General features: G+C 51.0%; 9 protein-coding genes across 9 annotated transcripts; 7 read left to right on the top strand and 2 right to left on the bottom strand.

Moving 5' to 3' along the window:
* Positions 1–63: 63 nt before the first annotated feature.
* Positions 64–7,088, top strand: N7539_002480 (ubiquitin-protein ligase RKR1; the record flags this gene model as incomplete). Its single annotated transcript, XM_056932083.1, has 10 exons — positions 64–363; positions 430–823; positions 913–2,638; positions 2,693–3,537; positions 3,590–4,003; positions 4,056–4,438; positions 4,498–4,797; positions 4,869–5,380; positions 5,880–6,091; positions 6,169–7,088. 10 exons carry the CDS (start codon positions 64–66, stop codon positions 7,086–7,088), a joined length of 6,006 nt encoding a protein of 2,001 aa, XP_056792042.1.
* A 133-nt stretch (positions 7,089–7,221) lies between these two features.
* N7539_002481 (cation:proton antiporter) lies at positions 7,222–9,280 on the bottom strand (the record flags this gene model as incomplete). Its single annotated transcript, XM_056932084.1, has 7 exons — positions 7,222–7,611; positions 7,695–8,235; positions 8,304–8,475; positions 8,539–8,664; positions 8,736–8,942; positions 9,066–9,122; positions 9,166–9,280. 7 exons carry the CDS (start codon positions 9,278–9,280, stop codon positions 7,222–7,224), a joined length of 1,608 nt encoding a protein of 535 aa, XP_056792043.1.
* A 3,678-nt stretch (positions 9,281–12,958) lies between these two features.
* Positions 12,959–14,530, top strand: N7539_002482 (SUN domain-containing protein; the record flags this gene model as incomplete). Its single annotated transcript, XM_056932085.1, has 2 exons — positions 12,959–13,300; positions 13,433–14,530. 2 exons carry the CDS (start codon positions 12,959–12,961, stop codon positions 14,528–14,530), a joined length of 1,440 nt encoding a protein of 479 aa, XP_056792044.1.
* A 1,159-nt stretch (positions 14,531–15,689) lies between these two features.
* N7539_002483 (uncharacterized protein) lies at positions 15,690–17,131 on the bottom strand (the record flags this gene model as incomplete). Its single annotated transcript, XM_056932086.1, has 5 exons — positions 15,690–15,883; positions 15,976–16,194; positions 16,299–16,406; positions 16,553–16,868; positions 17,081–17,131. 5 exons carry the CDS (start codon positions 17,129–17,131, stop codon positions 15,690–15,692), a joined length of 888 nt encoding a protein of 295 aa, XP_056792045.1.
* A 3,085-nt stretch (positions 17,132–20,216) lies between these two features.
* On the top strand, positions 20,217–20,510 carry N7539_002484 (uncharacterized protein; the record flags this gene model as incomplete). Its single annotated transcript, XM_056932087.1, has 1 exon — positions 20,217–20,510. One exon carries the CDS (start codon positions 20,217–20,219, stop codon positions 20,508–20,510), a length of 294 nt encoding a protein of 97 aa, XP_056792046.1.
* A 1,250-nt stretch (positions 20,511–21,760) lies between these two features.
* On the top strand, positions 21,761–22,531 carry N7539_002485 (FMN-binding negative transcriptional regulator; the record flags this gene model as incomplete). Its single annotated transcript, XM_056932088.1, has 1 exon — positions 21,761–22,531. One exon carries the CDS (start codon positions 21,761–21,763, stop codon positions 22,529–22,531), a length of 771 nt encoding a protein of 256 aa, XP_056792047.1.
* Positions 22,532–23,008: 477 nt separating this feature from the next.
* On the top strand, positions 23,009–24,396 carry N7539_002486 (IST1 family protein; the record flags this gene model as incomplete). The annotated part of the gene is made up of 2 exons (XM_056932089.1): positions 23,009–23,029; positions 23,254–24,396. 2 exons carry the CDS (start codon positions 23,009–23,011, stop codon positions 24,394–24,396), a joined length of 1,164 nt encoding a protein of 387 aa, XP_056792048.1.
* A 1,252-nt stretch (positions 24,397–25,648) lies between these two features.
* On the top strand, positions 25,649–26,338 carry N7539_002487 (uncharacterized protein; the record flags this gene model as incomplete). The annotated part of the gene is made up of 1 exon (XM_056932090.1): positions 25,649–26,338. One exon carries the CDS (start codon positions 25,649–25,651, stop codon positions 26,336–26,338), a length of 690 nt encoding a protein of 229 aa, XP_056792049.1.
* Positions 26,339–26,948: 610 nt separating this feature from the next.
* On the top strand, positions 26,949–27,791 carry N7539_002488 (AP-2 complex subunit sigma; the record flags this gene model as incomplete). Its single annotated transcript, XM_056932091.1, has 5 exons — positions 26,949–26,983; positions 27,075–27,114; positions 27,174–27,203; positions 27,325–27,555; positions 27,690–27,791. The coding sequence occupies 5 exons, from the start codon at positions 26,949–26,951 to the stop codon at positions 27,789–27,791; spliced, it is 438 nt and encodes a 145-aa protein (XP_056792050.1).
* Between the last annotated feature and the right edge of the window lie 145 nt (positions 27,792–27,936).

A 27,936-nucleotide genomic window follows, 5' to 3' on the forward strand; every position in this document is an offset into this window, starting at 1 on the left:
GTATTTACTGCAGCTTGAAGCTATCACCCCGCCATTCCCGGTGACCTCATAAGTCAACCCCACATGAGCAAAAAGTTCAAGTCGCAGGCCTCAAGCAGTCGCGCAGCTGCCGGCGCTTTTGGCAGCTTTGGAGGATTTTCGAATGCACTTGATAGTGATGGCCGTGAATCTTCAGCACTCACATACATCACAGAGCCACCAGATCTCTCTCGGATCTCGGATCAGCGCGTAGTGATCGCGTACAAGAACTTATTGAAGAAAGATGAGACCACTCGCACGAAGGCCTTAGATGAGCTCAAGGACTTTATCGGATCTGTGGAAGCTCGAAAAGGCACTTTAGACGATGGATTCTTGGAAGCTTGGGTATGATCATTGCATTCAAACATCACAACATGCGAGTAATTCAAAGAATAACACTGTTTGTCACAGGTCAAAGTTTACCCACGAGCTTCTATCGACCTGTCACGAAGAGTCCGGCAACTAGCCCACACTATTATGGGTTTAGTTGCAGGACTTGTTGGGAAGCGAATTGCACCATTCATTCCTAAGGTTGTTGGAGCTTGGCTGGCTGGACTCTATGATAGTGACCGTCCAGTTCATCGTTCGGCCCTGGACTCCTTGACCATTGTCTTTTCCACGGAAGCAAAAAGAAGTAACCTCTGGAAGTTCTATCAAAAGGCTATTCTAGACTTTGTTGAGGATGTTCTTCTTCACCAGACATCATCCACTTTAAGTGATGAACGGACAGTCAAGTCTGATGACGCAAAGGCTAAGTATGCGCGAGTTGTCGGCGCTGGCCTCTTGCTGTTCAATCGAATCCTAGGTGCGTTTGTATTGGCGATGTATCTCGGATGCCAGCCCAAAACCGTGCGTTGTGCGTTCTGCCTTTTCCAATAGCTGACTTTGACCTAGGAAATTCCTCCGACGAAGAGCTCCAGAAGAACGCTGCGGAGATTGGAATTTTGCTTGGAAACAAGGCATTGTGGGCCTTTTGCGCCCATGAAGATCCTTTTGTGCGTCGTTCTGCATACATTCTCCTACGGTCAGCTGTATCTCGCGAGCCCGCCTGGATTGACTGGCAGGTCTTGAGTTCCTGTGTCATTGCAAAGTCGCTCTCAATTGCTCAGTTGGGGTCCGCTTCTGAGCTTTCGGAGTCCCTCCTTTTGTTAACATCTTCACGACCACAAGTCTGGACTGACGATTATTCTGGCAAAACCTCGGCGTCGAAGAGATTACGCCAGTACATTCAGAGGGGATCACAAGGAGGTCACGCGAGCTTCTGGTCAAATCTTGACCAGATAATTCGTACTGTGCCCCACAGTATACTTGCTGGAGCTGACAAGACGACAGCGGACGAAATGGTGACAATTGCTAGTGCATCGATTTTGACCGAGACTCTCCGAGATGGCCTCACTTCTCGAGAAGAGCCCAGGCAGAATCTTCATGTGGGCTGGAAAACATACGTGAAAATTGCGAGCTGGCTTTTGACCATTTTACCTCAGAATGAAGGTCATGAATTTATCGAGACTCAACTCTTTCCGCTGGTGGCATACTATGTACAACCTAGTCATGAGAAGTCGAAATGGAGTCTTCCGCCCCAGTTTGGAAAGGAAATCTGTGTGGAATGCATCACCTCGGTCGTTTCAAACGGATTCAATGAAGATCTTGAGAAATTCTGGGCGACTCTGTCAGATAACCTGCTCACGGCTGTGAAGGTGTCAGCTCCTGAGCAATCAAAGGATTTCAAAGCATCCCAGGATTCAATCAGCTCCCAAGCTATGCGACAGTTGTCTCTTGTCTCTGCCGTCCTTCCAACTTTGAACAACAACGATCTTCAACTTCAGGCACAGAACGCCTTCGACAAGGCGACCCGTTCTCTTCTTGAAGGCAGCATTCAAGTTCTCTGTGCTCGCAATGGTAAACCGTACAGCGCCGCTGGCGTGGTCGAAGAGTGTGTCAAAAACCAAGGATATTTGGTCAAGACTTCACCGGCCTTTTTGAACTTCATCCAAAAAGACGCACCTGAGCTTCTATTCTCGCCATCAGGCGGACGACTTATTGCAATCATCTTAGCTTGCAAGGAGTGGGATGATTTTTCTTCGACTTTTGAGAATGTTGTTGAGAAAGCGATGGAACTCGAGCCTGAGCAAGCAAATGCAGTAGTCCTTCAGAGCTTACTGTCGAGCCTGGATTTCAATGAGATTGAAAACGCGGACAAGCTTTCTTCGCTGATGATGAAAGCTGTGGATAGGGCTTTAGACAGCAGTGATTTGCATTGGTCATTCGTCATTGCGGCTCTTCAGAACAAAACATCAAAAGGTCAGCTGAGAGACCGAATTCTCTTGAGGCTTCTTGACGCGCTTTCGGAAGATCAGACTGTCCTCAGTGGCTTGCACGGCTTTTACCGCCTCGGAGAAGCAGTTCCATCTGCAATTCGTGAGCTTCAGACCGGAGAAAATGGCTCAAAACTCTCAGCAAAGTTGCTCTACCTGGCCGAGTCTCCATCAGAGGACGTTGCAAGCTTGGCGGAGTCGCTCATCCAGGCTTTCAAGGACAAAGTTGTTGGTGAGACAAGCGCAAAGTCAAAGATTGAAATCCTTCAGAATGAGTTTACCCAAGTCAGCGGGGAGTCTTTGTCGTAAGTGGTTTCTTTCACATATGAGCAGTTGAATTTGGACTAAAAAAGATTTAGCATTGAGTCTCTCCTACTGATCGGCGAGGAGCTGGCACGCGGCTTGAGCTCAGATGCAGCTAATGACTCAGCCGACAATCTCCTCCCCCCTTCGAGCGCGTGGGAGGTTGCTATGAGACCTTTCTTACTGCTTCCACCACGTCCTTCATTGGCGCTCACTAGCCCGCTACTTGGTGCTGTCCATCTGGTCAATAACGATGTTTCCGAATCTTTGTGGTCGTTACAGCTTGCTATTCCTCGAGATTCGAATCACTACTCAGCTGCGTTCCGCCTGGCCAGTTATTCCATCCGAGCTCTCTCCTCTTTTGGAATCTTGCGGCGCCTGTCCGAGAATCAACTAAAGACTCTTATTTACTATGTCCCTTTGGCTGTTCAACTCATCGACGATGATCTGAGCATAGAGCATTCAAATGACATCTTAGGACTCAAGTCTGCCGACCAGCGCGAGGATTATGTGGATTTAGTCATTAAGGGACGACAACTGATCAGTGGCTGGACACACGACAATCAAACGTTGCTCCTTTCCCAGACGACAGTGTCATTCTTCGTTACCTCGTTTTGGGAAGGCACGCTCGAGAATTTGAGCGGAAACACCCCACTCGAATACCGCGTTGGAGAAGCTTTTACTAAGATCATGACGTCCGTGGAAGCGTTGGAGAATCCCAAACCCGCCGAGGAGGTCGCAAAGATTTGCCGAGAAGCAAGGACGGCCAACGGTATTCGCTCAGCGTCATGGTTTGCGGTTTTACGAAGCTCAATTCTTTCGAGTACCACAGGGAGCAGAATTTGCAATGAGATGGTTGCCGACTCTACTGGTCTCAAGCCTGATGATCCTTCTTCCAATGGTCAGTCATCGACTCAACCTCAATGCTATTACATCAACTAAATTTATCACAGGACTGCGAAAACTCGTACTGCTGAACGTTCTTCTGTCTGAAGATAGCGGATTCGTGTCCACAATTCCGACTCAGAGATTGGTCTTCCTCGCGAAGCACTTGATCGAGTGCGCGCAAGCGGGCACAATGTCTCTAGCCTTACGAGCTGAAATTCTTCGCACCTTGGCACTTATTATTCCTGGCCTTGCTGAGCTCTATGGCTCTCACTGGGAGGATAGTATGGATTTAATTAGCGGGGTCTTCCGAGAGATCAATGGAGGGGAAGAAGGGCTGCCCCTGGTGTTCTCAGCTTTCAAGATCTTCGCCAACCTCAAGTCGCTGGCGGATGGAGAGAGCAACGACGACCTCAAGGATGCTTGGATGGAGCGAAAGACTGGCCTATTTAACGATGTGGCTTCTACCATCAGCAAGTTCGGTATGTACCAGGAGTTTGCCCCTGTATCATGGTATCTTCATTGTGCTTACAGCCTTCTTAGATTCCGACACTACTTATCATCAACCGCGCGATGTTGTTGTCGATCTCTTAGGTCGACTCATCAATTCCATTCCCGTCGACAAGCTTGAAGACGTCAGCGGGGTCTTTGGCCTCTTGACTGCGCAAAGCCGCTCTGTGCAGCGCGCTGCTTATACTATCCTTCACAGATTCATTCCACAGGCCCAGGAACAAGTTTCTTTTGACGTGGCTTTGTCAAAGACTTCTGTCAGTCTTCCAGATGAGCTTGTTTCGTTGTTACTTGAGCCTCCGACCGCGCAGACGGTTCAGGACGCTTTCGACAATGACAAGTCCTGGATCACCATCCGGGCCTACCTTTTGAGCTGGAAACTGGTCTTTGATCACTTTTCACACGCAGTAAGCCATTCCTGCTCGAGCGCTGCAGTTGTTCAGTACTACGCTAACCACGCTTCCAGTCACTACCTGTACGAGAGCACTATGCTGCCAACATCAGTGAGAACGAGGTGTTGATTCCTTTGCTGGAGTTTACATTCGACTTTCTGCAAAGGTCTCATGGCAGAATTGTTGATGCGTCAAAGTTCAACGTTGCCGACTTCGAAGTGGACCAGTCCGAAAATCCCGAAGGGGAGACGCAGTGGCTGCTAATTCATTTGTACTATCTGTGCCTGCGTCATTTGGCCAATCCGACGAAGAATTGGTGGATTGATACCAAGAAACGCACCAAGGGCCCTGTGGAAGCCTGGACAGAAAAGCACGTAAGTTTAGCGGAAGCACAGTCTGCCCCGAAGGATAGCATACAGAACATCTTTGCTAACCCTGGTTCAAGATCTCGCCACTTGTTTCCGCGGACTCATTGCAAGGCGTCATGGACTGGATTTCAACTCAAGATGCCAATGAGGAAAGAGCGTTGAATGTGAAGATCTCGCCCAAGACCGCCGAGATCATCGCCAGTATACCCGTGGACGAAGAATCACCACCAGTGTCCATCTCAATTTCTCTTCCGCCGGCGTATCCTCTGCACCCCGCTCAAGTGGTCGGCCGCAGCCGCGTGCTGGTGGATGAAAAGAAGTGGAAGAGCTGGCTCCTCACAATTCAGGGAGTCATCATGTTCGCCAACGGGAACTTAGTGGACGGTCTGCTCGCCTTCCGGCGCAACGTGCAGGGTGCCCTCAAGGGCCAAAGTGAGTGTGCCATCTGTTACTCTGTCATCTCGACGGATATGCAGACCCCGAATAAGCGGTGTGCCACCTGCAAGAACACCTTCCATTCGGTGTGCTTGTTCCGCTGGTTCAAGAGCAGCAACCAGAGCACCTGTCCTCTCTGCCGTAACAACTTTGTGTATGTTTAATGGGCTTCAAGGGGGCATAATGAGCCATATGAATAGATGATAGACGCACCTGAAGCCGAGGTTCCATAGCATTGCTAGGACTTTGTCCGGATGATGACGAGCATGTGCTGCATTGCATACAGAAGGAATGAACATGAATATCCGACTTAGCCATGAAAGAGAACAAATCAAGGGACATATGACGCATGTGCAACTCTGTTAGATTTCAACTTCAATTCTCATGACTGTCTGCAATTTTCATGTTTAAATAATCGACCCATATCAATCCGTCAATTAGATCGATCCTATCTATGTTCTTGTGCCCCAAGGCGGGGGGTCCTGTCAGAGGCTCAGAGCTCATTAACTGTGGCTTAACACCGACGCTATTGCCGTGCCCCGCCCGGCGCCCAGACAATCCACTCCGCGTCCAAGCTTCTAGCTTTCTTGTCCCTCCTCCGCTTCGATGGCTGCGCCGCAAATTCCGAATCTCAACCTGCTTCGTCGAGGCAGAGGCCGTGGGCGCGGTAGCAGCAGCAGTGATGGGCCCGAAAACAGTCAGGCTGGCCGAGTCACGGGAAAAGACCGCATTGTTCAAAGCACTGACGGTGACGCGAGCGTCTCACGTCTCAGTGCGGTTCAGCTGGGGTACCTGAATGACCCATTTGCTGTAGCGTTGACGCCGCCCAATTCTGCACAAAGAAGACTTCCTATCATAAATCGAGGTAAGTGAATGTGAAGCGTGACTCGTTCCTTCTTTCTATTTTCGCTAATTGATCATTCGCATTGTCGACGCCATCAGGCACTTATGTCCGCACTGTTGCAATTGATCAACTGGTCGATCGCTTCCTCAATGACCCTTCCTCTACCGGAAGCCACTGCAAAAAGCAGATCATTTCACTTGGAGCAGGCTCAGATACTCGCGTCTTCCGGCTATTCGCGAAAAGCGATTACTCATCACGCATAATTTACCATGAGATCGATTTCGCTGTCAACACTTCTGCGAAGATTCGCACCATCCGCTCGACTCCACAATTACAAAGAGCGTTGGGTATCGAAGAAACGAGAGACAACGTCAGTATCTCGGATGCAGGCGATGCGCTTCATTCTCCTTCTTACCATATCCACCCGTGCGACTTGCGATCTCTCAAGGCGGACCCTTCGGTAACGGAATCGCTTCTGGGTATCGATCGGGGACTGCCGACATTGCTGATTTCAGAATGTTGTTTGATATATCTCCTGCCCTCGGAGGCGGTTCAGGTATTGACATTCTTCACTGGGCACCTTTTCGGTTCGCCACAAGGGTCTTCTGAGAAGGGAGAGCTGCAGCGTGGATGTGCAAAGACTGTGCCGCTGGGGTTAATCTTATACGAACCAATCCGACCCAATGACGCCTTTGGCCGGACAATGGTGTCCAATCTTGCAACGCGCGGGATCCAGTTGCAGACCCTCCACAAGTATTCATCCTTAGGGGCCCAGCGAGTTCGATTACTGGAACAAGGCTTCCGGGCTGGTCAGGCAGCGGCCGATATTGACTTTATTTGGGAGTGGTGGGTGAGTGAAGAGGAGAAGGGACGTGTTGCCGGTCTTGAAATGCTTGATGAGATGGAGGAGTGGAAGTTACTTGCTCAGCACTATTGTGTCTCCTGGGGATGGAGAGATGGAGACGACTCTGCAGTCTTTGATGGCTGGAAAACAGTGCCAGCGCAGAGTGGAGACTGATCTTTCTTCGAAGATCTCTTGCCCTTTACTAAAGTGTAAATCAGCAGCGAAATTTTCAAAAAAAAGTCATGGATTTCCATTCTATTCCAAGCTGGGTAAGCCTCTCTACATAGCCCGGGGTTTCGCCTGCGCTTCACGCTTCTTGTTGCGTGCTTGACTCTGTCAACAGTGGATGGCCCTGTGTCTGTAAGCCCCATTCACCCTCGCCGATACGTTTGCCCTTGTACTTGACCAGGTTACCCACGACCACTGGTCCGATGATCGTATTCAGGAGTATAGCCCAGACGGCAGTGATGAGGCCTTCCTCGCTTACATATTCCGTCTCATTGTAGCCAATTTCAATGATGAGAAGGCCAATCTCACCTCGTGCCACCATCGCGGAGCCAAGAAGTAAACCAGCCAGGGATGCTGAACCATATCCGCCGTTCCTGTCATTCTTGGCTGTTGAGTCGCTGGCTTTGTCTGATCTTTTCTTCGGCCCGGTGAAGGATCTCCAACCCGGGATCCAAACGCCTACGATGAACTGCAGATAAGAGTCAGACTCTGTTCGAAAGATAGACAGCTGACATAATCAAAGCATAAAACAAACATGCAGGATGGTCTTACCTTTGCAATCGCCATAAGCAATGTATACAAAATGCCTCTCCAGATGCGCTTTCCAGTCCAGAGCGAAACAAATGGAATGGCAAATCCGATACTTGCAAAGAACAGCGGCTCCATGAGATACTTCTGCGTATCGAAAAGGTACATCTCGAATGTATGCGTGAACGTGGGGCTTTTGAGTGCATTTTGTTCCCCTTCCTCGCGAGTCATCACCACAAACGGACCATCTGGATGCTTGCTCGGCAAGTAAGTGAGGAACGTGCCGGCAAGGAACGCACCAAAGAGCACGGAAGTCCCTGCGTAAGCGGCAATACTGATAAATGCAGAGAGTACCAGGACCATCAAAAGAATGTTGGAGACGTGATCGTATTTGGCAAACTTATGCTCAATGTAGCGTCGAAACATGGGAGCAAAAAGCCACTTGGTGAAGACGGGAGTGAGAATCGCCATGGCTGCAGATGCCACGATCGGACGGCCGATGATCCAGCCTAAATTCGCACTTCCAGATTCGGGCCCAGAGAGTTTTTTCAGATCTCTGATGACGCTATGAAAACCCGTGTTTTAGCGCCAGTATGTCTTGATGGTTTGCTGATCGAGAGGCCATTTCCTTACCTGGACAATACAAGGCCAACTACATCATCAATAACGGCGGCGCTGACAAGCACTGATCCAACCCGGGTCTGGGAGAGATCGATCGCCTCCGAGGCAGACGATATGACTGAGAAAGTAGTGCCCAAGGAGGTGGCTGACAGCGCAGATCCAATGATGAAAGTTTCCACCGCGCCTGTAGAGGGTCAGCAACTCGTGCAAACATGGCATCGAGATATGAATGGGCAGAATCACGCACCGTAGCCGTATCCGAGATACAGCAGTAGATATGAAAGACCGATTGGAAAACAGACACCGGTAGCAGCTGCAACCACACTAAGAAGGAAGTTCTGTTTCAACAGATCCAGTCTCACTTGGAGACCACCTGTTTCCATGCCCCGGTCACGATGTTAGTATTTGCTCAACCCGAACTCAAGAGGGTCACAGTTGATGTACCTTCAAAGATGATCAAAATGAGGCCAACATAGCCAATGGCGAGAAAGGTCTCCTGCCAAGTGTGCTCCAAGATGTTGGCAAGAGGCTTTCCATAGATGATCCCAACCGCGATCTGGCCAATAATGCCGGCCCGAATGATTTTAGTCGACACCCATTCTGCTATAGATAGAAAGAAGAAGAACGAGATGATAACCAGGATTGAGACGACTACAGATTGAATCAGCCAAGACAGTCTCTGAAAAGTGAGATCTGGGGAAAAGAGGGAGAACGAATAATGTCCAATGTATGCTGACACGTAGAATTGAAGGTCTAGGGAACAATGATACTTACTATCAGGCTCGTGATACGCTAGAAACCCCGCCATATCAAGCTCTTGCTTTTCGTCGTCTGTCGAGGCACGTATTCAAACAGAGTGACTTTCAGAGCTCACTCGGATTATCTGTTGAACAGGAAATAACATTTTGAACTTCTCGCAGTGTGTGGCTTCTGAATTCAAACCACTCATCCATCGGTGGTTCATCACGTGCCTCATAGATCGGTGACATCAGCACTTGCCAAGATCTTGGGCAAATTTGTTGCTGACTCAATCTTGATTTCATGGTACGTGGGTTGGTGTTATATGGAGATGGATTTGACCACCGCACCTCTTAGAATTGAATCCGCCACAGCGTGCTTTCTTGGCTCGGCTGGGCACTCCTTCGCCGAGCCCGCCGAGGCCGTTGGCGAGAATAGGCGCCGGAAAGCTCCAATTGCCTTATCCGAGATTCCGCCCCGAAAATGCCGACCCGATTGATTTCACCTGCGAGGGACCGAAGGGTTCTGCAGCATTCGAACGCTAGAATTGTGGAAAGTCGTCCTGAAGAGTCGGGCGCAGTAGCTTTTCTCTCGGAAAGGCCACACTCTGCGTTGAGGCAAATCCGCAAGACGACCATTTGGAGGTGCAATATGATCTCTGTCGCCATCTTTGACTTCCCGGGCATATACTACTTGGCTGGCGACAGTGCATTTCCATCCACTGCGAGACTTGAGTGGTCGGACACAGCGCCAAGAACCTAGGCAGAAACCCAGAGATTTCACCGTCGTACTCGACTGGTATATTCGAGGAGGGTGAAAATCAAGAAGAAACCCGCACGCAACATGCAGACCGTCCAAGCGAGCACTGGATTGCCTGAACGATGCCGCAGAGCGGCCAATATGGCTCTTTGAGAATGGCTCAGAACCGAGGTTTTCTTCAGCCAATCTCGACTGGTGTTATGACACCGTTGTTAACCTTGTCGTACAATTTATGAGAACGCAGCTAAGGACCTTCTGTCATGTTCTTGATCCGGGCTTTTCCAATTACCACGGCTTCAAGGCAGGTCTGCTGGCAGGTAGGAGTTGAATGAGACGGAATTTCGAACAGTTTCATCTACAGCCCGTGGCAATGATGGAAAATTGCCCAAATCATCGAAGGACGTTGTGCCGCTGCTCGCCAGTGCCATCTCTGGATCTTGGTGTATAAGAATGATGCACGCCGTGTGCAACTTTTCGCTGCAATGTGGACCCTCAAGTACTGTCCGAGAGCCCTGTAATCTGCAGATGCCCTGTCCTCAGGTTCGAGTTGGAAGTGTCATTCAGAGCTGATAACGTCGTAATTGAAAGCACCTAAGGAAGACAGAGCAGTGGGCAGACTGTGGCTCACAGCATGAGCCACGTAGAAACTCAAAGAGTACTGTGAGTACGTGCGGTGCATCAGGAATATGTTCATACGCTCAGATCATAAAGAAGGCCTGGAGCAATCAGCCTCCGACAGATTTACTCGGGGAGTCGGGACAGGCTCGGTCACAGATCTTTCCCGCGTCATCTCGAGAACTATGCGAGAGGTGGAGAAAATACTTACCTTTTTCACTGGCTACTGGTGAATCATGGTAGTTGAACGTGTCTATGCCCGTGTCACAAGTCCGATAAAAGTGAGCTAGCGAACCGTCGAGCATTGCACATTAATCATACTGACCTGCTATTGGCAGTCTGGACCGAGCTTATTCAATGAGAGCCAATTTCCCTAAACCATAGTGTTCATCATAGGTTCTAGGTGTCAGGCTGCAGATCTAGATCTTCATGGCTCATTCCGCTCCGGACTCTGAGCCGTACCAGAACCCTGTAATTGTGAACAACAAGCAATAATGGTGGTATGTCAGAGTTTGGACAGCAACAGCCAAAACGGCAAAGCATGTGAGTTATCTACCGCTAGTGCCGACGTTCCCTTTGGCGAGGGTATGGCGGTAGCTCCAATCAAATTAGGTATTGGAGCACGACGAATGAATTATGTCGATCACGAGTCGATCTCAAGTGGCATGCTGCCGCAGCGGGAACAGCTTATATAGTTCATACTCTGTAGAAGAATGATACATGGGACGCGAGGCCCTGACAACTGAGCCCAAAACATACAACGGCACTGATTTGAATCTGTATCGGAGCATTCAGGGCCATTCCCGATAAATGACTGCACTGAAAACACTTAATATACAATTTGTACATGGGTGCATACGAGGACCTCAGGAGTCAGGACACAGAGCAGGTCATATGACTTAAGCTTTAGTACATGAGCTACAGTGGTAGAAGGTTTGAGACCCAGGCACATATTTTTTTGCCTCAGGCGGTAACGGGACGGGATTCTTCCGCAACGGTGAACAGCAATCTTGCAAGTTGCAACAGCAGACTCCTAGAGTCCTGACTGACTAGTCACGAGTCTCACGACTCACCTAGAGTCCTAGAATATTCAGCTGGTGAGTGATTACCTTCCTCTTTGACGGTCTGGATCCCGGACCCGACCAAGGAGGACGCATCGACGTCTTCCCGGTCCTTGGGCAGGAACTGCGATATACGCCACATAACGCATTCGCTACGGGACTACTTGACTGGTGTGAAAGGGTTGGTAGGTCTGCGACAGACTCAGTCTTAGAGACTCGAGATTCGAGTCTCACGGCGGTGCCTGTGACAAGTTGCGCCTCACGCTTTGTCACTCGAGCAGTTGAACATCTCAGACGCGCCGAGGACCCTTTCGTGACTTTACGACTTTCGTTAGTACTAGTTTCCAGGGCTCCACTACTGGGCAATTGCCATAAGGTTATTGGTGATCCCCCACCTGCTAACCCTTGCCAAGCAGGAACCGTCGGGGTACCGTCAACTCTGATTTGTGCTGGTCAACGTGATAGTGGATCCATACCCCTGACGCTAAGTCGCTAGTGGCATCCACTAGCGGGCTCATCAGGTGCTCGACGGACGGCAGCTTGGATTTGCTCAGGGGCAACTGTTTGCTGCTGGCTGCTTGGCCTCAACATGAGTCACGGACGTGATCACCTCCCGCTGGCTGATGCCCGGGGCTCATTGGCAAATCTGATCTCATAAATGAACGGTCTCGCTGCCCGGCTCAATTGAGACATGAACAATCAAAACGTTGCAAGTCGAACATGCAGTGGCGTCTGTTCTTGGGGGCCAGGATCTATGTAGTAGCCCACTAGCCAGCCGTGGAGTTTCAAATCGTCTTGCTGCTCTTCCGGTGCTCGGAGTCGAACCCCAGAATTGATCTCCCCCCAAGAGTTCCAAATTCAAGCCGAGCCCTGACCGTCTGAGATTCACGGAGCACCCCAAAGAGGAAAGGTTGAGCCTCCTCCACTTGCAGAGGACGGGCCACTCAGGTACCGTCCTGGCCCACCGAGCCAGACTTTGAGGATCCTCTTTGGCGATGCCATCCTGGTTTGCGTTAGTGTCGTCACCTGCTGTGAGTCCAGTCGTGGCTGCACGGTGTGGGCGACCCGAGTAAGTCCCTCGTTTTTTCCCGCTAGAGGAAAAAGGAAAAGACTGTGGCCCCCCCCCCCCCCCCCCCCCCCCCCCCAACAACAGCCGGTGCAGAAGATCAAGTCGGTGGACGGCGGCCCACGGCCCAGTGGGCAAAGCGCCGGGTCCCTTTTCTGTCTGGCTTGCTCATCTCGTCCGGCTCTTTCTCTCCTTCGACCTCATCCTCTGTGAGCTGCTGTGTGTCCCCTCCCGCTCGGCCTTGGGCCAATTCCATTCATTCACTCTTTTGGAAGTATACCACCTTCGTTTGGTCTATCCTTTGCCGCGATTGTCAATATTGCACATAAAGAAATCTCGAAAACCCACCGTGAAAGGATCAGAATCGCCGATTATATAATATCCCCTCCTCCTCCTCCTCCTCCTCCTCCTCCTCCTCCTCCAACGCCATGAAGATCGAGTTCAAGTTCGTCGGCGCGCAGGCGCTCGTCGCTCTCATCGCCAGCGTGGAAGCCGCACGCCATGGACACATCAGCCACCGCCACGAGCATGCCATGGAGGCCCGTATGGCGATGGAGAACCATACTCTGGAGGCCAGAGGCGGCAATTGTCAATTCCCCACCGATGCAGGCCTCGTCGCGGTCACTCCCAATGCGATGAATGGAGGCTGGGCGATGAGTCCCGATCAGCCGTGTAAGCCGGGCAATTACTGCCCCTATGCTTGTCCTCCTGGTCAGGTTTCCATGCAATGGGATCCCAAGGCAACTTCTTACAGTTACCCTCAGTCGATGGTATGTTTTCTTTTTTGGGGGGGGGATATTGGCGGGCTGCCGCATCCACCTGTCACATGCAAGGGGGGGCGGGGGGCTGCAGCCTCGTATTGAGGGGGACAGTTGATCGATTGAACTGACATTCTCTTGTAGAATGGAGGTTTGTACTGTGACAAGGACGGCCAGATCTCGAAGCCTTTCCCCGACAAGCCGTACTGTGCCGATGGTACAGGTGCGGTTCAGGCCATGAACAAGGCTGGAAAGCCGGTTGCCTTCTGCCAAACCGTCTTGCCTGGTAACGAGGCCATGCTGATTCCGACCCTCGTGGAGGAATTGTCCACGCTCGCCGTTCCCGGAACCTCATATTGGTGCGAGACCGCGGCGCAATACTATGTCAACGCCCCCGGTGTCACGGTGGAGGAGGCTTGTGTGTGGGGCTCCAGCTCCAACCCCGTGGGTAACTGGTCTCCCTTCACGGCCGGAGCCAATACGGCTTCCAATGGCGACACCTACTTGAAGATCGGCTGGAACCCTATCTACCTTGAGCCTGCGACTCCCTTCCGCGATGTCAAGCCCGATTTCGGCATTGAAATCTTGTGCGACGGCGATGGATGCAATGGTCTCCCATGCCGGATCGACCCTTCCTCCATGGGCGTGAACCGGATGAAGGCTCCGGATGTCTTCACCGGCGCGGGTGGTGCGACTGGTTGTGTGGTCACCGTGCCCTCCGGGGCCAAGGCTCAAATTGTGGTGTTTGACACCAGCAGTGATGGTCTTCATCTGGGCAAGTCCCTCAAGATTGACGAGTCGAGTTCGAGTAGCTCCAGCAGCTCCTCTAGCTCCAGCAGCAGCACCACCACTTCCTCGAAGACGTCGACTTCCACTAGCACTGTTGCGTCTACTACTTCGACCTCAACCTCGGAGAGCTCTTCAACTCACTCTTCTACCTCATCGACTCACTCCGCCACTTCCACAGTGGCCTCCACGTCTGCTGAGGCGACCTCGACCGACGCATCCTCTTTCAGCTCGGACTTTTACAGCACGCAGTCTCTCAAGCCCAGTTCAACCATGGGATACACTTATCGCCCGCACGTGTTCACCGGTTCTGCCGACATTCAATTCGCAAGCGCGACCACCAGCTCTGCCCCTGCCGCCAGCACCTCTGCCAAGCACAACAGCGCCACTTCGGCCACCGTTTCTTTCGCAAGTGTCGCGATCGGTGCCATTACCGCCCTGGTGTTTGCCTACTGAATGATTGATTCATCCTCGGGAAGTCTGGCGAGGGGAGGCATGTCGTCGACGCAACCGTACAGATGCGACGCCAAGACGTGCACACCCACCCTTCCATGTTCCATCCTATCCCCTCCTGGGATTATCTCTAACTGCAGACATGCATTTCACTTTATATTCCTGCACCTTTAATCTTTCTTCCTACTTTTCAACCCGGTGCCCTCCCTTCTATTATCCCCTGTTTTAATTTTACTTATTCCGATTTCTACGATTCTTCAGCGCTTCCCACGGAAACTGCGCTATACTTGACTCTTGACGACTTTGCCACGTTGCCATTTCTATATTCCCCCCCCCCCTCCCCCCCCCCTTTGCTGTTTTTCACGACCCTCTCTGTTCAATTCATATATCCCTTGTGGCTCGTCAGCCTCACCCATATTTTTTTTTTTTTTGCTTTTTGATCATCTCTGCTAGTATCAGACTATTTGTTTTTCTCTCCCCTTTGATATCCCCATCTTCAATTTTTATGTCTTTCAAATCTACTTTTACTGCTGCGCATTGGGGCTCTTGATCACTTCTTACTTTTCACAGGGGGTCCATGTTCGAACGACCGATGAATGTTTTGGGAGCCGAGCGAGTTTTGGGCGGATTTATTAGGTGGATGGGATAATTTATTGCTGCAAGTTTTAATACTGCCCTGCGCTGGGCTGCCGATATCCACTTCTCTCTGAGTGTGTGTAATTTACCATGATGCATGTCTTGCAAGTTTGTGAATCCTTGGTGGGGGCGAAGCGTGGATTTTGAGTAAATATAAGACTAATCCCGTCAGGCATTTCTCTTGACTTGTGTAGGTGGTAGTTGATTTGGACGCAGTGAATACTGAATCGATAGATATGTGGTGACTGGTAAACTTTTACAGAAACCATAATAGGCCTTGGGCAGTGGGCACTGAAAATCAAGTGCTAGACGTAGTGATGTAGACTATGGTAACTTACAGTTGATGCGACTTTCCTCGGGAGGATGTCCATAAGAGATCCATCTCTAGATACTGTTCTCATTTCACACGTTCCACCGAATGGCATCATATGTTTCTAGGTCTACTAGACACGTCTATCATATGCACATTGCACCGTATCTGCCAGAGAAATATTTCACACTTGACACGGGTTCCAGCTTCACAGTATCATGACTGCCCAGCCAACCCCTCGGCCTTCTCAATCTCTTCCCGACTCGGGCACCACTTCTTCTGCAGATCGGAATCCAAACTCAAGGCGTACACATCCTTGGGCCACCACTCGCCCCAGCTGGTGAGGAAGATTTGCTCGGGATCAGCGGGGATGTCGTTGCGGGTGAAGGCCTCAAGAAGGCTTCGGGCTCCTGTGATTCGACAAGTATTAGAAACGTGTCGAAGAGGTCATATGTGGAGAAGGATGGTCATTTCAGGTTTTGCTGTTGCTGAGAGAACTTACCTTCAGGCACAGTCTTGGCATCACTCATGTTCATCGACAGGCCCATATCGGTGGCCAGGTTGGTATTGGGCACCAGACCTGGGGAAACAGCCACAACGGTACAACCGGGCAGATTTTGACGCCAGTAATGAGCACCGAGCAACTGGACGAACTTGGAGCCGCAGTAGACGACGTACTTTCCGGCGTCGGAATTGGCTTTCATGTCCGTGTCGAGGGTTTCTTGAGAGGACAGAAATACAAAATTTGTGAGTTTTGGGCGGTATTCGATGATGATGATGATGAAATAGAACGATTTCTCAGAGAATTCTAGGTGTATGACTTACTGGGGTCTTGATCGCGCACATTGCGAATTGCACCAGAAGATACGAAGACAATGCGTGACTTGGATGCGAGAAGTGTTTCCCGGATGAGGTGAACCAGATAGTGCTGGGCTAGAAAGCAAAGTAACGCAGATCGTTAATATGCTGGTCACTTCGCAAAGATTCATTCCTTCGGTCAAGCCCTTCCCCGCAATCACCGCCTCGACGCGGTCCAGGCAAGAACGAAGGATCGTCAAAGGGATCGTTGAAACACATACCAAGATGATTGACAACCAATCCATCACACCACTGTGACCCATGAGATGACGGACCCTGGGCAGCATCGAGTGTACCCGCAGCCAAGAACAAGAAGTCAATAGTATGTCTCCCCAGCTGAGTCAGTGCCTTTTGCGCAAAGAGCTGCACACTGCGCAGGTCTTTCAGGTCCAATGGAAGAATATGGACTTGATTTTGGGCGGTGTCGTAGTTGAGAGCATCGTAAGCAGCCTGTGTGCGTTTGGTATCGCGGGCGCCGATGATGAAGGTGTAAGGCTCGGGATGGTCGAGAAGGAGTTGTTTGATGGATTCGAAGCCCTGTCGAGGTCAGCAATTCGGCGGTGGACGTTGTTGTGCGTGAAGCCCACAGAGCTTTGAAGATTCCAGTACCAAGGGGTCGGAACCTTGCAATGCGGTTGAGGTAGTACTTGAACATTACGTAGGCAGCTGTAGAACAGCTTTGAAGTTGAAGAGGGAAGACGTAGAGGAGACGAGTGTGTTTTGGTTCGGGGTCGAACTATAGTACCTACCAGGCCTGATGACGCGCCGGTCGCGAGGACGATTTTTGCATTTGCAGACATGATGCTTTCTTTTTCCAGAGACGAGTTTGTATATTTGATGAAGAATATGCAAGAACTTTTTCAATCTGGGACTGGGGAATTTGACCACGAACTAGAAATATCAGCTTTGACAAGTCTTTATAGTTAGGCCGATGGTCCAGGAAGCTGATTTATCATCCTCGTCAGCTCGGTTGGCTGCCCCGCAGCTTATCAAGCCCGCCCGGGGTACCCGCTTACTGACGTATTTACCGAGCGCCTATCGGTCACTCCTGTAACCTTAGTGACCCTTACAGCCTCTCAGCCTATTGAGCTATCTAATTGAAGGTGGTGGAAGGTGAGTCGTGATTTGATTACTCAGAAACTACATGCAGGGAGTAGTACTATCTAAGTGAGTGGTTAACTATGTACTGCATAGTACATACGTAGTTGTAAGTAGGTACTGTACCTAATCGGTAGTCGGTAGACTCTGTACATGGGAAGTGCCTGAACCCCACCGAAACCTCGTACTGCTGACATCGCGAAACCTTCAACCATCAAGTCTTCCGGTTCTCAAATACAGCTCCACGGCCAACTCCGAGGACATCGAGTTCAAAACTATCGGCGGCTAAGGTTGTTTGCATGTCGTGCGGGTATAAAAGAGCTGCAGGTTAGCCAGCGCATGAAATGACAAGGTCTCATTGTATGTCGGTGGATGCGGCCAAGTTCTGACCATCAAGGGTGCATGTTGGGACCAGTTCCATCAAGGTTGAGATATCTTATTACGGGCTGTCAGATGGATGTATTGAGTCGTCCATTCGGCGATTCAGATTAATACAATCCCGCAAACGCGCTAAGCTGTGGATAGAAGCCTTAGCCCGACGTTTGGGGGGTAGAAAGCAACTGAATCTATGCTTTCGATGATGGTAAGCAAAAGCATCAAACGTGCAACTGACCTTGATGTATCTCGATGTACGTGTCGAATCGCATTCAAGATTTCTCTGGTCACACCCAGCTATCCGACAGTACGTTAAATGAGATGTAGCCCATCAAGTGAGATATACTTGATGAGAGGCATCACGCTCATGTCGTATAGGTATTCACCAGAGCATGTTCCGCTCTGACATCTTCACCTGCACGGGTCAATTTGCTGATTATAATTTACCGGTCACAGCAGTGACTTTCGACTTTCTCATGTTCAAACATTGAAATGGTAAGCTTCCATTGCCCTTCTCCCTGTAGCTCCGAAATTCGAACTTAATTCTACCTTGTTACAGTCGATTGATACCAATTCGGCCCCGTCTTCAAAGCTTTGGGCAGCAGCGAAGTATGGCCGCGACAAGTCCCATTCTTCTACAGCTTGAAGGTCTGCCAGTGTCCGGCGGTGAGGTCAGGATTTGTCCGACCTGACTTGGCTCAATCACCATGTGATTCCAGAACGGTTAAAATAGATCACAGACTACTACTAGTAGGCATTGTGAGACTGTGGGTAGTAGGTCCCACCGACAGGCCTTCAACCTCACGTCAGATTTCAGCGTTTCCATAGCGCTGGCTTGACTCTCGTCCAATCCAACCATCTCATGCGCGGAGATTCATCGATGAGACATCCTCCCGCGTCAGACTGAAAGAGGAAATTGCAATCACTGGGCACCTGAGGCCATTGTGCAGACCCGCAGAAGATATGTTTTCGCAAGCTCAGTACAGTAGTGAGCTTCGCAACGTTGAACCCAAGATCTGAACGGCTGTCCCAGGCACCATCAACGCTAGATACCCTTCCTCTGCCAATGGTCATACATAGGGCTGGTGGACCTACTATGGGTATGATCGCCTCGAATACCGAAGAATTGGAAGTTGGTCCATAAAGTCGCTGTCCCATACGGAGTTGCAGACAGGCACGGTGTACGCCAGTCGACGACTTTGAATGCGCATCGACAGGACCCTATCACTGCGACCATTGAGTCTAAGCCCGGGTCTCGGTGGCAGCCTTCTACGCAGCAATTCTCACCATCAAACGAGGACTAACTCGAGGTGAAATTGGCCTAAACAAGATGTGATATGATTTATAAAGCGTACCTCCATCCCCCCCCCCCCCCGACATGAGTGGAGGGACCTATGGCCTTTTCTTTGATGCCGTGTCGAAGTGGACGGAAGCGATTGCAAGCCCCAGGCCGTGGCCCAATATTCAAGGACTACTGTACTCGCTTGGGATGCATGTTTCTGGATTTTCCGATTCGCTATTAAATTTCGGGAGGCTGATCCACATCGATACCTACTAATACACTCTTATCCTGACCCCGTTTCAAAGGAACCCTGGAGCACGAGTCAGGGACAATAGTCAACCTAGGGCTAAAAATAACACCGCCACGGAGGAGAGCGAAAGTGTGAGATTCGAGTGTGGCCGTGGGGTTCGATTCCAACGGACGGACCAGATGGAAAGGAGCGTGCACCCTCCATGCATCGCAACCCACGCACAGGATCGCCAATCAACTTGCCTGCTCGACTTCTGGACCAGCATCAACATGGTCCACAGTCCGCTTTTCCTCCAGATCCCCCGAGTGTCAACAAGATCGATCAGGTACCGGGCTCCACCATCTCGACGCTAAACTACTTCTGGACGCAATCCCGTATCTGACAAGTGGATCTCACAGTCGCTTCTCAGCACTGTGATTGGCATGCTCGGATCATGATGTCATTTTCCGAGACAGCAGCAGCAGCGGCAGTCGCGCCTTACCCGATTAAGGAAGTATACAGCTCTTTCTCGTCGAACTTGACCACTGTGATTATGTGTCAAAGTGCAGTTTGCAAATGGTCGCTCCATTGCTGACTCTGGTATGCACTATCTGTGAGCAATTGCTCTGAAGCAAAACATATGACCAGACCAAAAAAAATCTGTTATCGCCCATATTGGCTAAGCTATAAGAAGGAGCCCGGCGCCTGTACTTCATCTGCTCCCGCGAAAGCAGAAATTGCGTCTTGCTTGATATCTCCGAAGTGCAGCAACATACTTGCGCTTGGGAATAGCAGAAGAAACATCTCTTAACACGGTAGGTCACTCTTCTGTCGGAAGTCTTCCCGCGCCCAAGAAACTCATCTATGATTCCGACAACAGGCCCCTCTTTGTGCAGTCACCATGGAAGCCACGACTTCACTCCTCAAGCGTGATGCCAGCTCCCCCTCAAACTATCCCGCCTATGTGTTGGCTATCATCGTGGGTTGCATTGCGTGCGTTCTCATCGGATATGGTATCTTTACCATGTACCACGGAGTAGAGGAGGAAACCTACCGCGAACTCAGCCAGCAACAGCGACAATACATGCATGAGGTACGACAACGTACGCTTGATGATCTCGAAGCAGCCTCACGGCGGTACACCAGAGCTCATGATAGTCCGAGAGAGACTCCCAAGAAGATGCAGGCCGTGTGATGGAATCGTGGTCGTCGGAAATCGTCTCTGGGTCTATAGGCATGGATGGTGTTCGGGCGTTATGCGGTACACGGAGTATTCATTACGTTACCTGTGGATTTCCAAGTCTACAGTTGTCATTCCTTCTTCATATTTCTGTGGTTGGTTTTCTTTTTTTTTCTTTTATGAACATGCATCAAGTCCGTTCTTCGAGGCTGGCAGTGCCTCGGGCAGGGACATCACGGTATGGCCCGTGAACGGCAAAGGAGGCGAGAGCACGCGTTTGTATAATTATCTTGTGTGCCCTGCACGGAACAATCCATCGATGGCCATGCTCGACAGCCTCGTTTTCCGACTAAATACCGACCAAGTGTAACGGATTCCACTCCGAGCGAACTCACAGGAACAGGCTGAGCTTTTTTCAACCCTAGCATTCCATATGGGAGAAACTGATTGTCTGAACCTAGCAAGTGGTTCCTCACACTTCAAGTGGTCCGAATATTATCGCACCTTATGTACTGTAGGCTTAGAACCCCCGCCTATCGGCTCGGGTCTGAAGCAACAAAGCGCACTTTACCTGGGCTCCATCCGTTAGCTCTCAGCCTATGGCGCCGCCTTCTGTCATCGCGACAATTTTGCAGGAATCTTCCCGTCTCGAATCATGATTCTCGAGGTCGAAAGATAATCTTCGGCTTACACCACCGAGAGATTGTCGCTAGATAGGTTGAACGGCATAATAAGTGCTTCACGTCAGAAGCCATCACCTCTGCGTGCTCGTTGTCCTCGGCTACAGTGCGTCTCGAGTCTCCATGCGGTTCGCCGCACCACGCCAACTTCTCAGTTCACTCGCGGAATGGTCTATTGAGGGTCACCTTTCTGGTGATCTCGTCAACCACGATGGGCAAGTCTACCCGATGAGTCACTCGGAAGTGTTCGAGTGGAAGCGGATCGAAGTCATCAGGCGTGGCAGTGGATCCACCCGCCTATCGGCGGCCTGGAGAGCAATAGACATGCCTCTTTTCGTTCCGGGTTCTTTTTATTCGGCGAGCGCGCCGATCAGACTGCAGAGATCGGAGTACTTTATATGATCCAAGGAAGATAAGTTGTGCCAGACACCCATAAACTCACCTGGCTTCTGAATATCGACTATCGATTGAGTCCCTGCACACCCTCACCTTGAACTGGCTTGACTCACAGTGACTTCAGCCTTGCTCGAATTCGCTTCTATTACTGTACCAGGGTATACCATACCACTCCTCCATTTGACCATCATGTATTCCAAACCCGTTCACGCCGAGACCTCAATCAAGGCTCTCTTTGAATTTATCAAAGCCAACCCCCTCGGAGTACTCACCACCGCCATCCCCTCCAGCACGCACCATCTCATTCAATCCACCCATATCCCATGGATCCTCGACCCCGTTACAGATGACCCCAACGCCCCCATCAAAGGTCGACTACGAGGCCACATGGCGCGCCAAAACCCCCAATCCAAACGCATGATGGATGCCTGCACCCAATCCCGTTCCAACCCCCTGCAGCAAGAAGTCATGGTCCTCTTCACGGGCGCAGAGCACCACTACGTGACTCCCAAATTCTACACGGAGACGAAGCCGGCGTCGGGAAAAGTGGTGCCGACTTGGAACTATGCTGCTGCCCAAGTATATGGCAGAGCGACCATTCACTTCGACACGGCTGCGCCGGAGACAGGTCAGTTTCTCTCGGAACAATTGCATGCCTTGTCGCAGCATGGTGAGACTTCCGTCATGGGCTATACGGGGGCGGATGGGAAGCCGGGCCCGTGGAAGGTATCCGATGCTCCGGAGCGGTATATTGAAGTGATGAAGAAGGCGATTATTGGAATTGAAGTCACGATTGAGAGCATCGATGGGAAAGTAAAGATGAGTCAGGAAGTCCCTGCCGGAGACCGTCGTGGAGTTGTTCAGGGATTCAAGGAGATGGGATCAGACGTGGGGGATCATATTGCCGCGTTGGTGGAGAAGTGCGGAGCCAAGAAGGATGCTGAACGGGGCGTTCAATGATTTATATAGGTATCGGACGGAAGGGGAAAGACCGAAGCTGCCACTTTGCAGGATATCATCCATGAGTTGAGATGGCTTTTTTAAACATAGATGTTCTCCACAGCTAATCTCACAGTGATAAACATTGCCATGACTCGATAGCTCAAGCTGCGTAATCGGCAAAGGCCCCTCTTGCTGAGATAAGAAAACACAGATACACTGCCCAAGCAGAAGCTTATTCTACTGGTGAATACTAAACACAACCAACCCCATGCAGTCAAAAGCTCGTTTGGTAGCTCCAGGCCGATCAATTGACCGGGCTGATGTTATGCAGTGGGTTCGCCGCAGTGGGCACGGCCGAAACGCCCCGCATTCAAAAGGCCGCTGTCAAGGGACTCCAAGCCCCATGATTCAGGTAGTCCATCCCCCACTGAAGCTCGGTCACCGTGATCAACTTTGCTCATTCCATCCACAACACCACGCCAACTGTACCCCAGCATGCCACCCTCGGCACAGACGGTAAGACTCATGGCTTGATTCTCCTATTGATCATTTCATTTGAGTTCTGCCCCTCCATGAGACTTCAATATTACTACCCGGGGACCTGCTTGAGGGGTACCCCGCATTTGTCGTGCCTTTTCAACCACCCGCCGGATACCAGGCAGGCTCGGGTCCCCTGCATGGCCTGACAATACGAGCGCCGATCATTCAAGCAGATACTAATTCAATCTTCTGTTCTGCAGACTCGTCTGGTCTCGACCCTGCGACTTCTCATCCCGCGTCTCCGTCTCCTCCAAAAGAAAGATACCGCATCCTCCGTCGTACAACGTCGCGAGCTCTCCCAGCTGCTCAGTGAGAATCGCGAGGCTTCTGCGCGCATCCGTGTCGAGAATGTCATCGCCACCGATATCGCGGTCGAAGTGATGGAGATGGTCGAGTTGTACTGTGAATTGCTCCTGGCGCGCGCCAATGTCCTGGATCAACTGGCCTTTGGAGAGAAGGGGACACGTGCGCGGGTGCGCGCCAAGGAGTTGCTCAAGAAGCAAACTCAGCCTCAGACAAATGAAAAGTCGACGACAGCTGCGCCGGAGAGCTCGGGATCTCGCTTTGGATTCGGCTGGCTGGGGGGTTCGCAGAAGAAAGATGCGAACACAGCAGCGGGCGGCGCATCCGAGGGGTCCTTACCTCTTGCCGACGATGACGATGCGTACATGGACACGGCACTAGATGAGGCAGCGGTGGTGATCTTTTATGCATGGCATCGGTTCCCGCACGAACTCCGGGAGCTGACCATGCTCCGAACGATGCTGGGAGAACGATATGGAAAGGAATTTATGACCCTGGCCCAAGATAATAAGGTGGACACCATCAAGGTTCCGGATCGCTTGCTCAAGAGCCTTCGGGTACGCCCACCGACTCAGGAACTGGTCGAAAGCTATCTACGCGAGATTGCCAAGGCGTACGGCGTGGAATGGCCCGGTGGAGAGGAGATGTCAGGAGACCTTGGAGATGCGCCGCCTGAATTTGTCCATGGCACTGACGCGCCAGAAGATGATGACCAAGGTGGTGATCTTCCCGCCACTCCGACCAAACAAGGTGCGGGCTCCGTACCACGACCTAGTCTCACCGAGGCACGACGCGCATCGGAGACAAGCGAATTGAACAAAGCAACTCCCCCTCGAGGACCGGCCGCGCTACAAGGCCGAAGTCCAGTCAGTGTCGCACCACCGGCCCCTCGGACTGACAATCCCAATCCTCGAGTCAGGGTGCCTGGATCTGAGGCGGAGGTTGCTGCCAAGGGTAGCACTGGCAAGAGCAGTGCCGGTGGTATTCCCGAGTTGGATGAGTTGACTCGGAGATTTGCGGATTTGAAGAGAAAGCCCTAGGTTACACTTGACTTCTCCAGAGAAGCCTTCCCCTGTGTTTTTTTATTGCATCGTGGAAACCCTCAAAGGGCTCTTGTCAGCAGCAGTCTCTCTTTTTAGTCTTTCCATATGTGTATCGGGCAAGCGTCTGAACGGAGTCGGCGGGAATATCATCATTGAAACGATTGCCAAGGTCTAATAGTTTAGCGATCACTTCAGTTCCAGGTTTGAAGGCTTATCATGTTACTCAACGTGGCGATGTGTTCATCCTACCAGTGCACTAATAAGGTTCTTTGTGCCAGTGAACATCGACAGCCCGAGTTAGGAACGCAGTGAACGTATGCGATATACATTGAGTGACGTCTTCCACTAGATCAGCCTCAGATTCCTGGCTGGAGTGGATCTGTAGATCGACAAGAATCATATTTTAAAAAAAATGTACACAGAACAACCTCACGTGAGCAAGACTGGTATTTATGCGTCAGTCATTCAACCTTCAGTAGTGGTGACTAGCTCGCACCGCTCATCTTTACTCCAGTACGTCACGTATTTCTGATGACCCGCCTGTGTTTCACCTGACACGAATCAGCATGGCAAGAAAGGGCCCGATGGCGTCTAGTGTCGACTCAGTCAACTAGGTAATTACTAACTACTCACTGCTCAATAACTAGGTAGTTAGTTAGTACTTACTAAGGTTACCTTACTGTCAGCATGTCGTGGAGAACCCAAGTGCCCACGGGTACCTTGACGGGGACTAAAACGCGGGCCGTAATCTCCGATCTGACACGAGGAACTGGAGGCGGAGTGCAGATTATTGCAGAACCATCCATTCCATTGAGCCCTCAACTCGACCGTTGCACCGTGTACGATACATCACCGTTCGCCGTGAATTGCATCATTGATTCCACAGGGTCCCAATTTATTGTGCTGTCTCCAAGCTTTCCCTTCACACAAGGTGACCATGTCGCGAACCTAAAATGCGCGATCTTCCCCCCACTGCTTCTTCTTCTCCTTGCCATATATAGTTTACGCGACCGCTTTGCCTGATCAGTTGGGGTGAGAACGGCGCAACGAGCGCATGACTCGACGACTTTCTGCTTTCCGTATACTCTTTCCTGGCGCCCATCTCTTACTACAGTCTTGCATAGTCTATTGCTTTAGTTTAATACACCTTCGAGCTGTCTACCGAAACAAAATTCTTCCCAACCCTTTCACCTGGGCAATCCCTCGGCATTGGCCGTGCTCGCGTCCGCGCCTCTGAGCAACCTTGAACATGCCCGTGTACATGCTTCACGGCTTTCGCTGGCCTCGCGCAGGCTTCACGGGGATCCGCGTATACATCGTGCTTAATAACCTCGAAGAAGCAGCCGCCGAATACATCCAGCAACCCCTCACCACCGAACTACTCCTCGAATCGTTCCGAAAGACACAAGCCGATCTCATGCCCCGATTACCCGAGCTCCAATTCATCGAGCAGTACGACCCCCACGATGAATCCAGCAACACGGTCAGTCAGGAATACGCGTACGTAGGGGCCAAAGTGGTGACTGTGCCCGATGGCGCCGATGCAAATGGGGATCTGGAGAAGGTCGTGGAGCAAGGGTCGGGGCTCTCGGAGGATGCGACGCAGGCGCTGGAAGCTTTGCGGGACCGTCTGGCGCCCCAGGAGAAGATTGGGTGGTTTATGGTGTACAATGGGGACCCAGATCGATGGTATCCGTCCTCGGACGAGGAGGAGCACGATGAGGATGATGAATACGAGGGTGAGGAAGAGCAGGAGGAGTCTGGTGTGAGTGAGAAGTCTGTCGCTCAGACCGACTCCCAGACGGCTCCGCCAACGCCTCAGAGCTATACGGTATGTCACTGGGACAATGACCACAGACAATCGCTCGGTGGTCAGTCTGGGTTCCCCGAGCTAATCCAAGGGTTTCTACATTCAGGCACGTTTGACGCGATTGTTTAATCGCATGAGCGCTTCTTCGACATCGTAGGCCGAGGTGTTGGCATGGCGTCTGTCCTCGTTGGTCTTTCTCTTCAGTGTTGGCTGCGGGCGCGCTCGGCTCCACGATTCATGATTCCTGATTCCTGATTCCTAATTCCTTTGTTTGAATCTCCCGCAAGCACCGGGACTGCATTACTCCAGCCTGGCGTTTTCCTCTCTGTCTTTACGAATAGTAGTCTCGAGGTTGCAAGTGGAAAGTAACTCAGATTCATTCCAGTTCCTTGTTCAATCAACTTATTTCTCAAGACCGTTCACGTGAATCCCCAAGTATCAAGCTCATTTTATTCTCCACTTGAATCTTTTCGGCATACAGTTGCTCTTCGTAACTATCTACCATCTCCACCATACAACAGATACACTCATGCACTCAGAAAGACGTGACTGAAATGCCAAACTTCAAGATATCGATCGTTGACTTACATCCGTCTCAGCGGTGAACACGGGCAGTATGCGGAGGGGAAGCTCCGCGATAACGGGGCGGTCATCGGAGAATCTCCACAGAGCCGAGCCAGTGCAACAGCTTCAACCCAGATGCCAATCCAGTAAGGTCCCCTCGGCTCGGCTTTCCAATATGGTGCTCTCTTTTATCCTTGTCCAGAATCGCCAGTGAGTGTTTTGTTCCCCTCTCCGGTCTTCCCTTGCGTTCAAGGGGAGATCCGAGACCGTTCGAAGACCGGTCTGACTGACGTGTAGATAGGGGCAAGACGCGTTTGGCAAAGTGGTATGCGCCGTACAGTGTAAGCGAAGCGAAACGATGCGACCTCAAGAGTGGGCATGACTAAGATGTCTGGTTCAGGATGAGGAGAAGGTCAAATTAAAGGGCGAGGTTCGTTTTCTCAACTTCCGGGCCAAAAGGTGTTCTTGGTCTGAGTGTCTGGAACTTCGCTTTGCTCTGGCGTCCTTTCTGTGCTTGGAAGACCCTTCGCTGATGATTTTTCTCGATGTAGGTTCACCGTCTGGTCGCGCCCCGAGACCAAAAATATCAATCGAACTTCGTCGAGTTCCGCCGCAGTACAAAGGTTGTCTACCGCCGATACGCGGGGTTGTTCTTCTGCGTCTGCGTGGACGCCAACGACAACGAACTCGCCTATTTGGAAGCGATTCATTTCTTCGTTGAAGTGCTGGATCAATTCTTCGGGAACGTTTGCGAATTGGATCTTGTGTTCAATTTCTACAAGGTGCGTTTTGTCTCGGGGTTGTGGACTTGTTGCCGGACTCCCGTGAGCAGAAGAGAGGAGAGGCCTTTGGTTGCGTGACCGAGCGCCTTTAGCCCCAAAGAAGAAGACTGACCCGAAGATCTGAACTTTGATAGGTCTATGCTATTCTCGATGAGGTCTTTCTTGCCGGAGAAATTCAAGAGACAAGCAAGCAGGTGGTTTTGACACGACTCGAACATTTGGATAAGCTGGAGTGATACCCTGTTGACACTTTCCCCTGTAAATTTTTTTTTCTCTTCCCTGGTTCATTTTGCTGGGAATACTTTGCATATACTCTGTGCTGCTTGCATCTTTGCAAAGCCACCATGAGCATGGAGTTTTGTTCTACTCTCATCATTCATG

This window comes from Penicillium diatomitis (genome assembly GCF_028827545.1).
Source record: "Penicillium diatomitis strain IBT 30728 chromosome Unknown utg000003l_segment0_segment0, whole genome shotgun sequence".
NCBI lineage: Eukaryota > Fungi > Ascomycota > Eurotiomycetes > Eurotiales > Aspergillaceae > Penicillium > Penicillium diatomitis.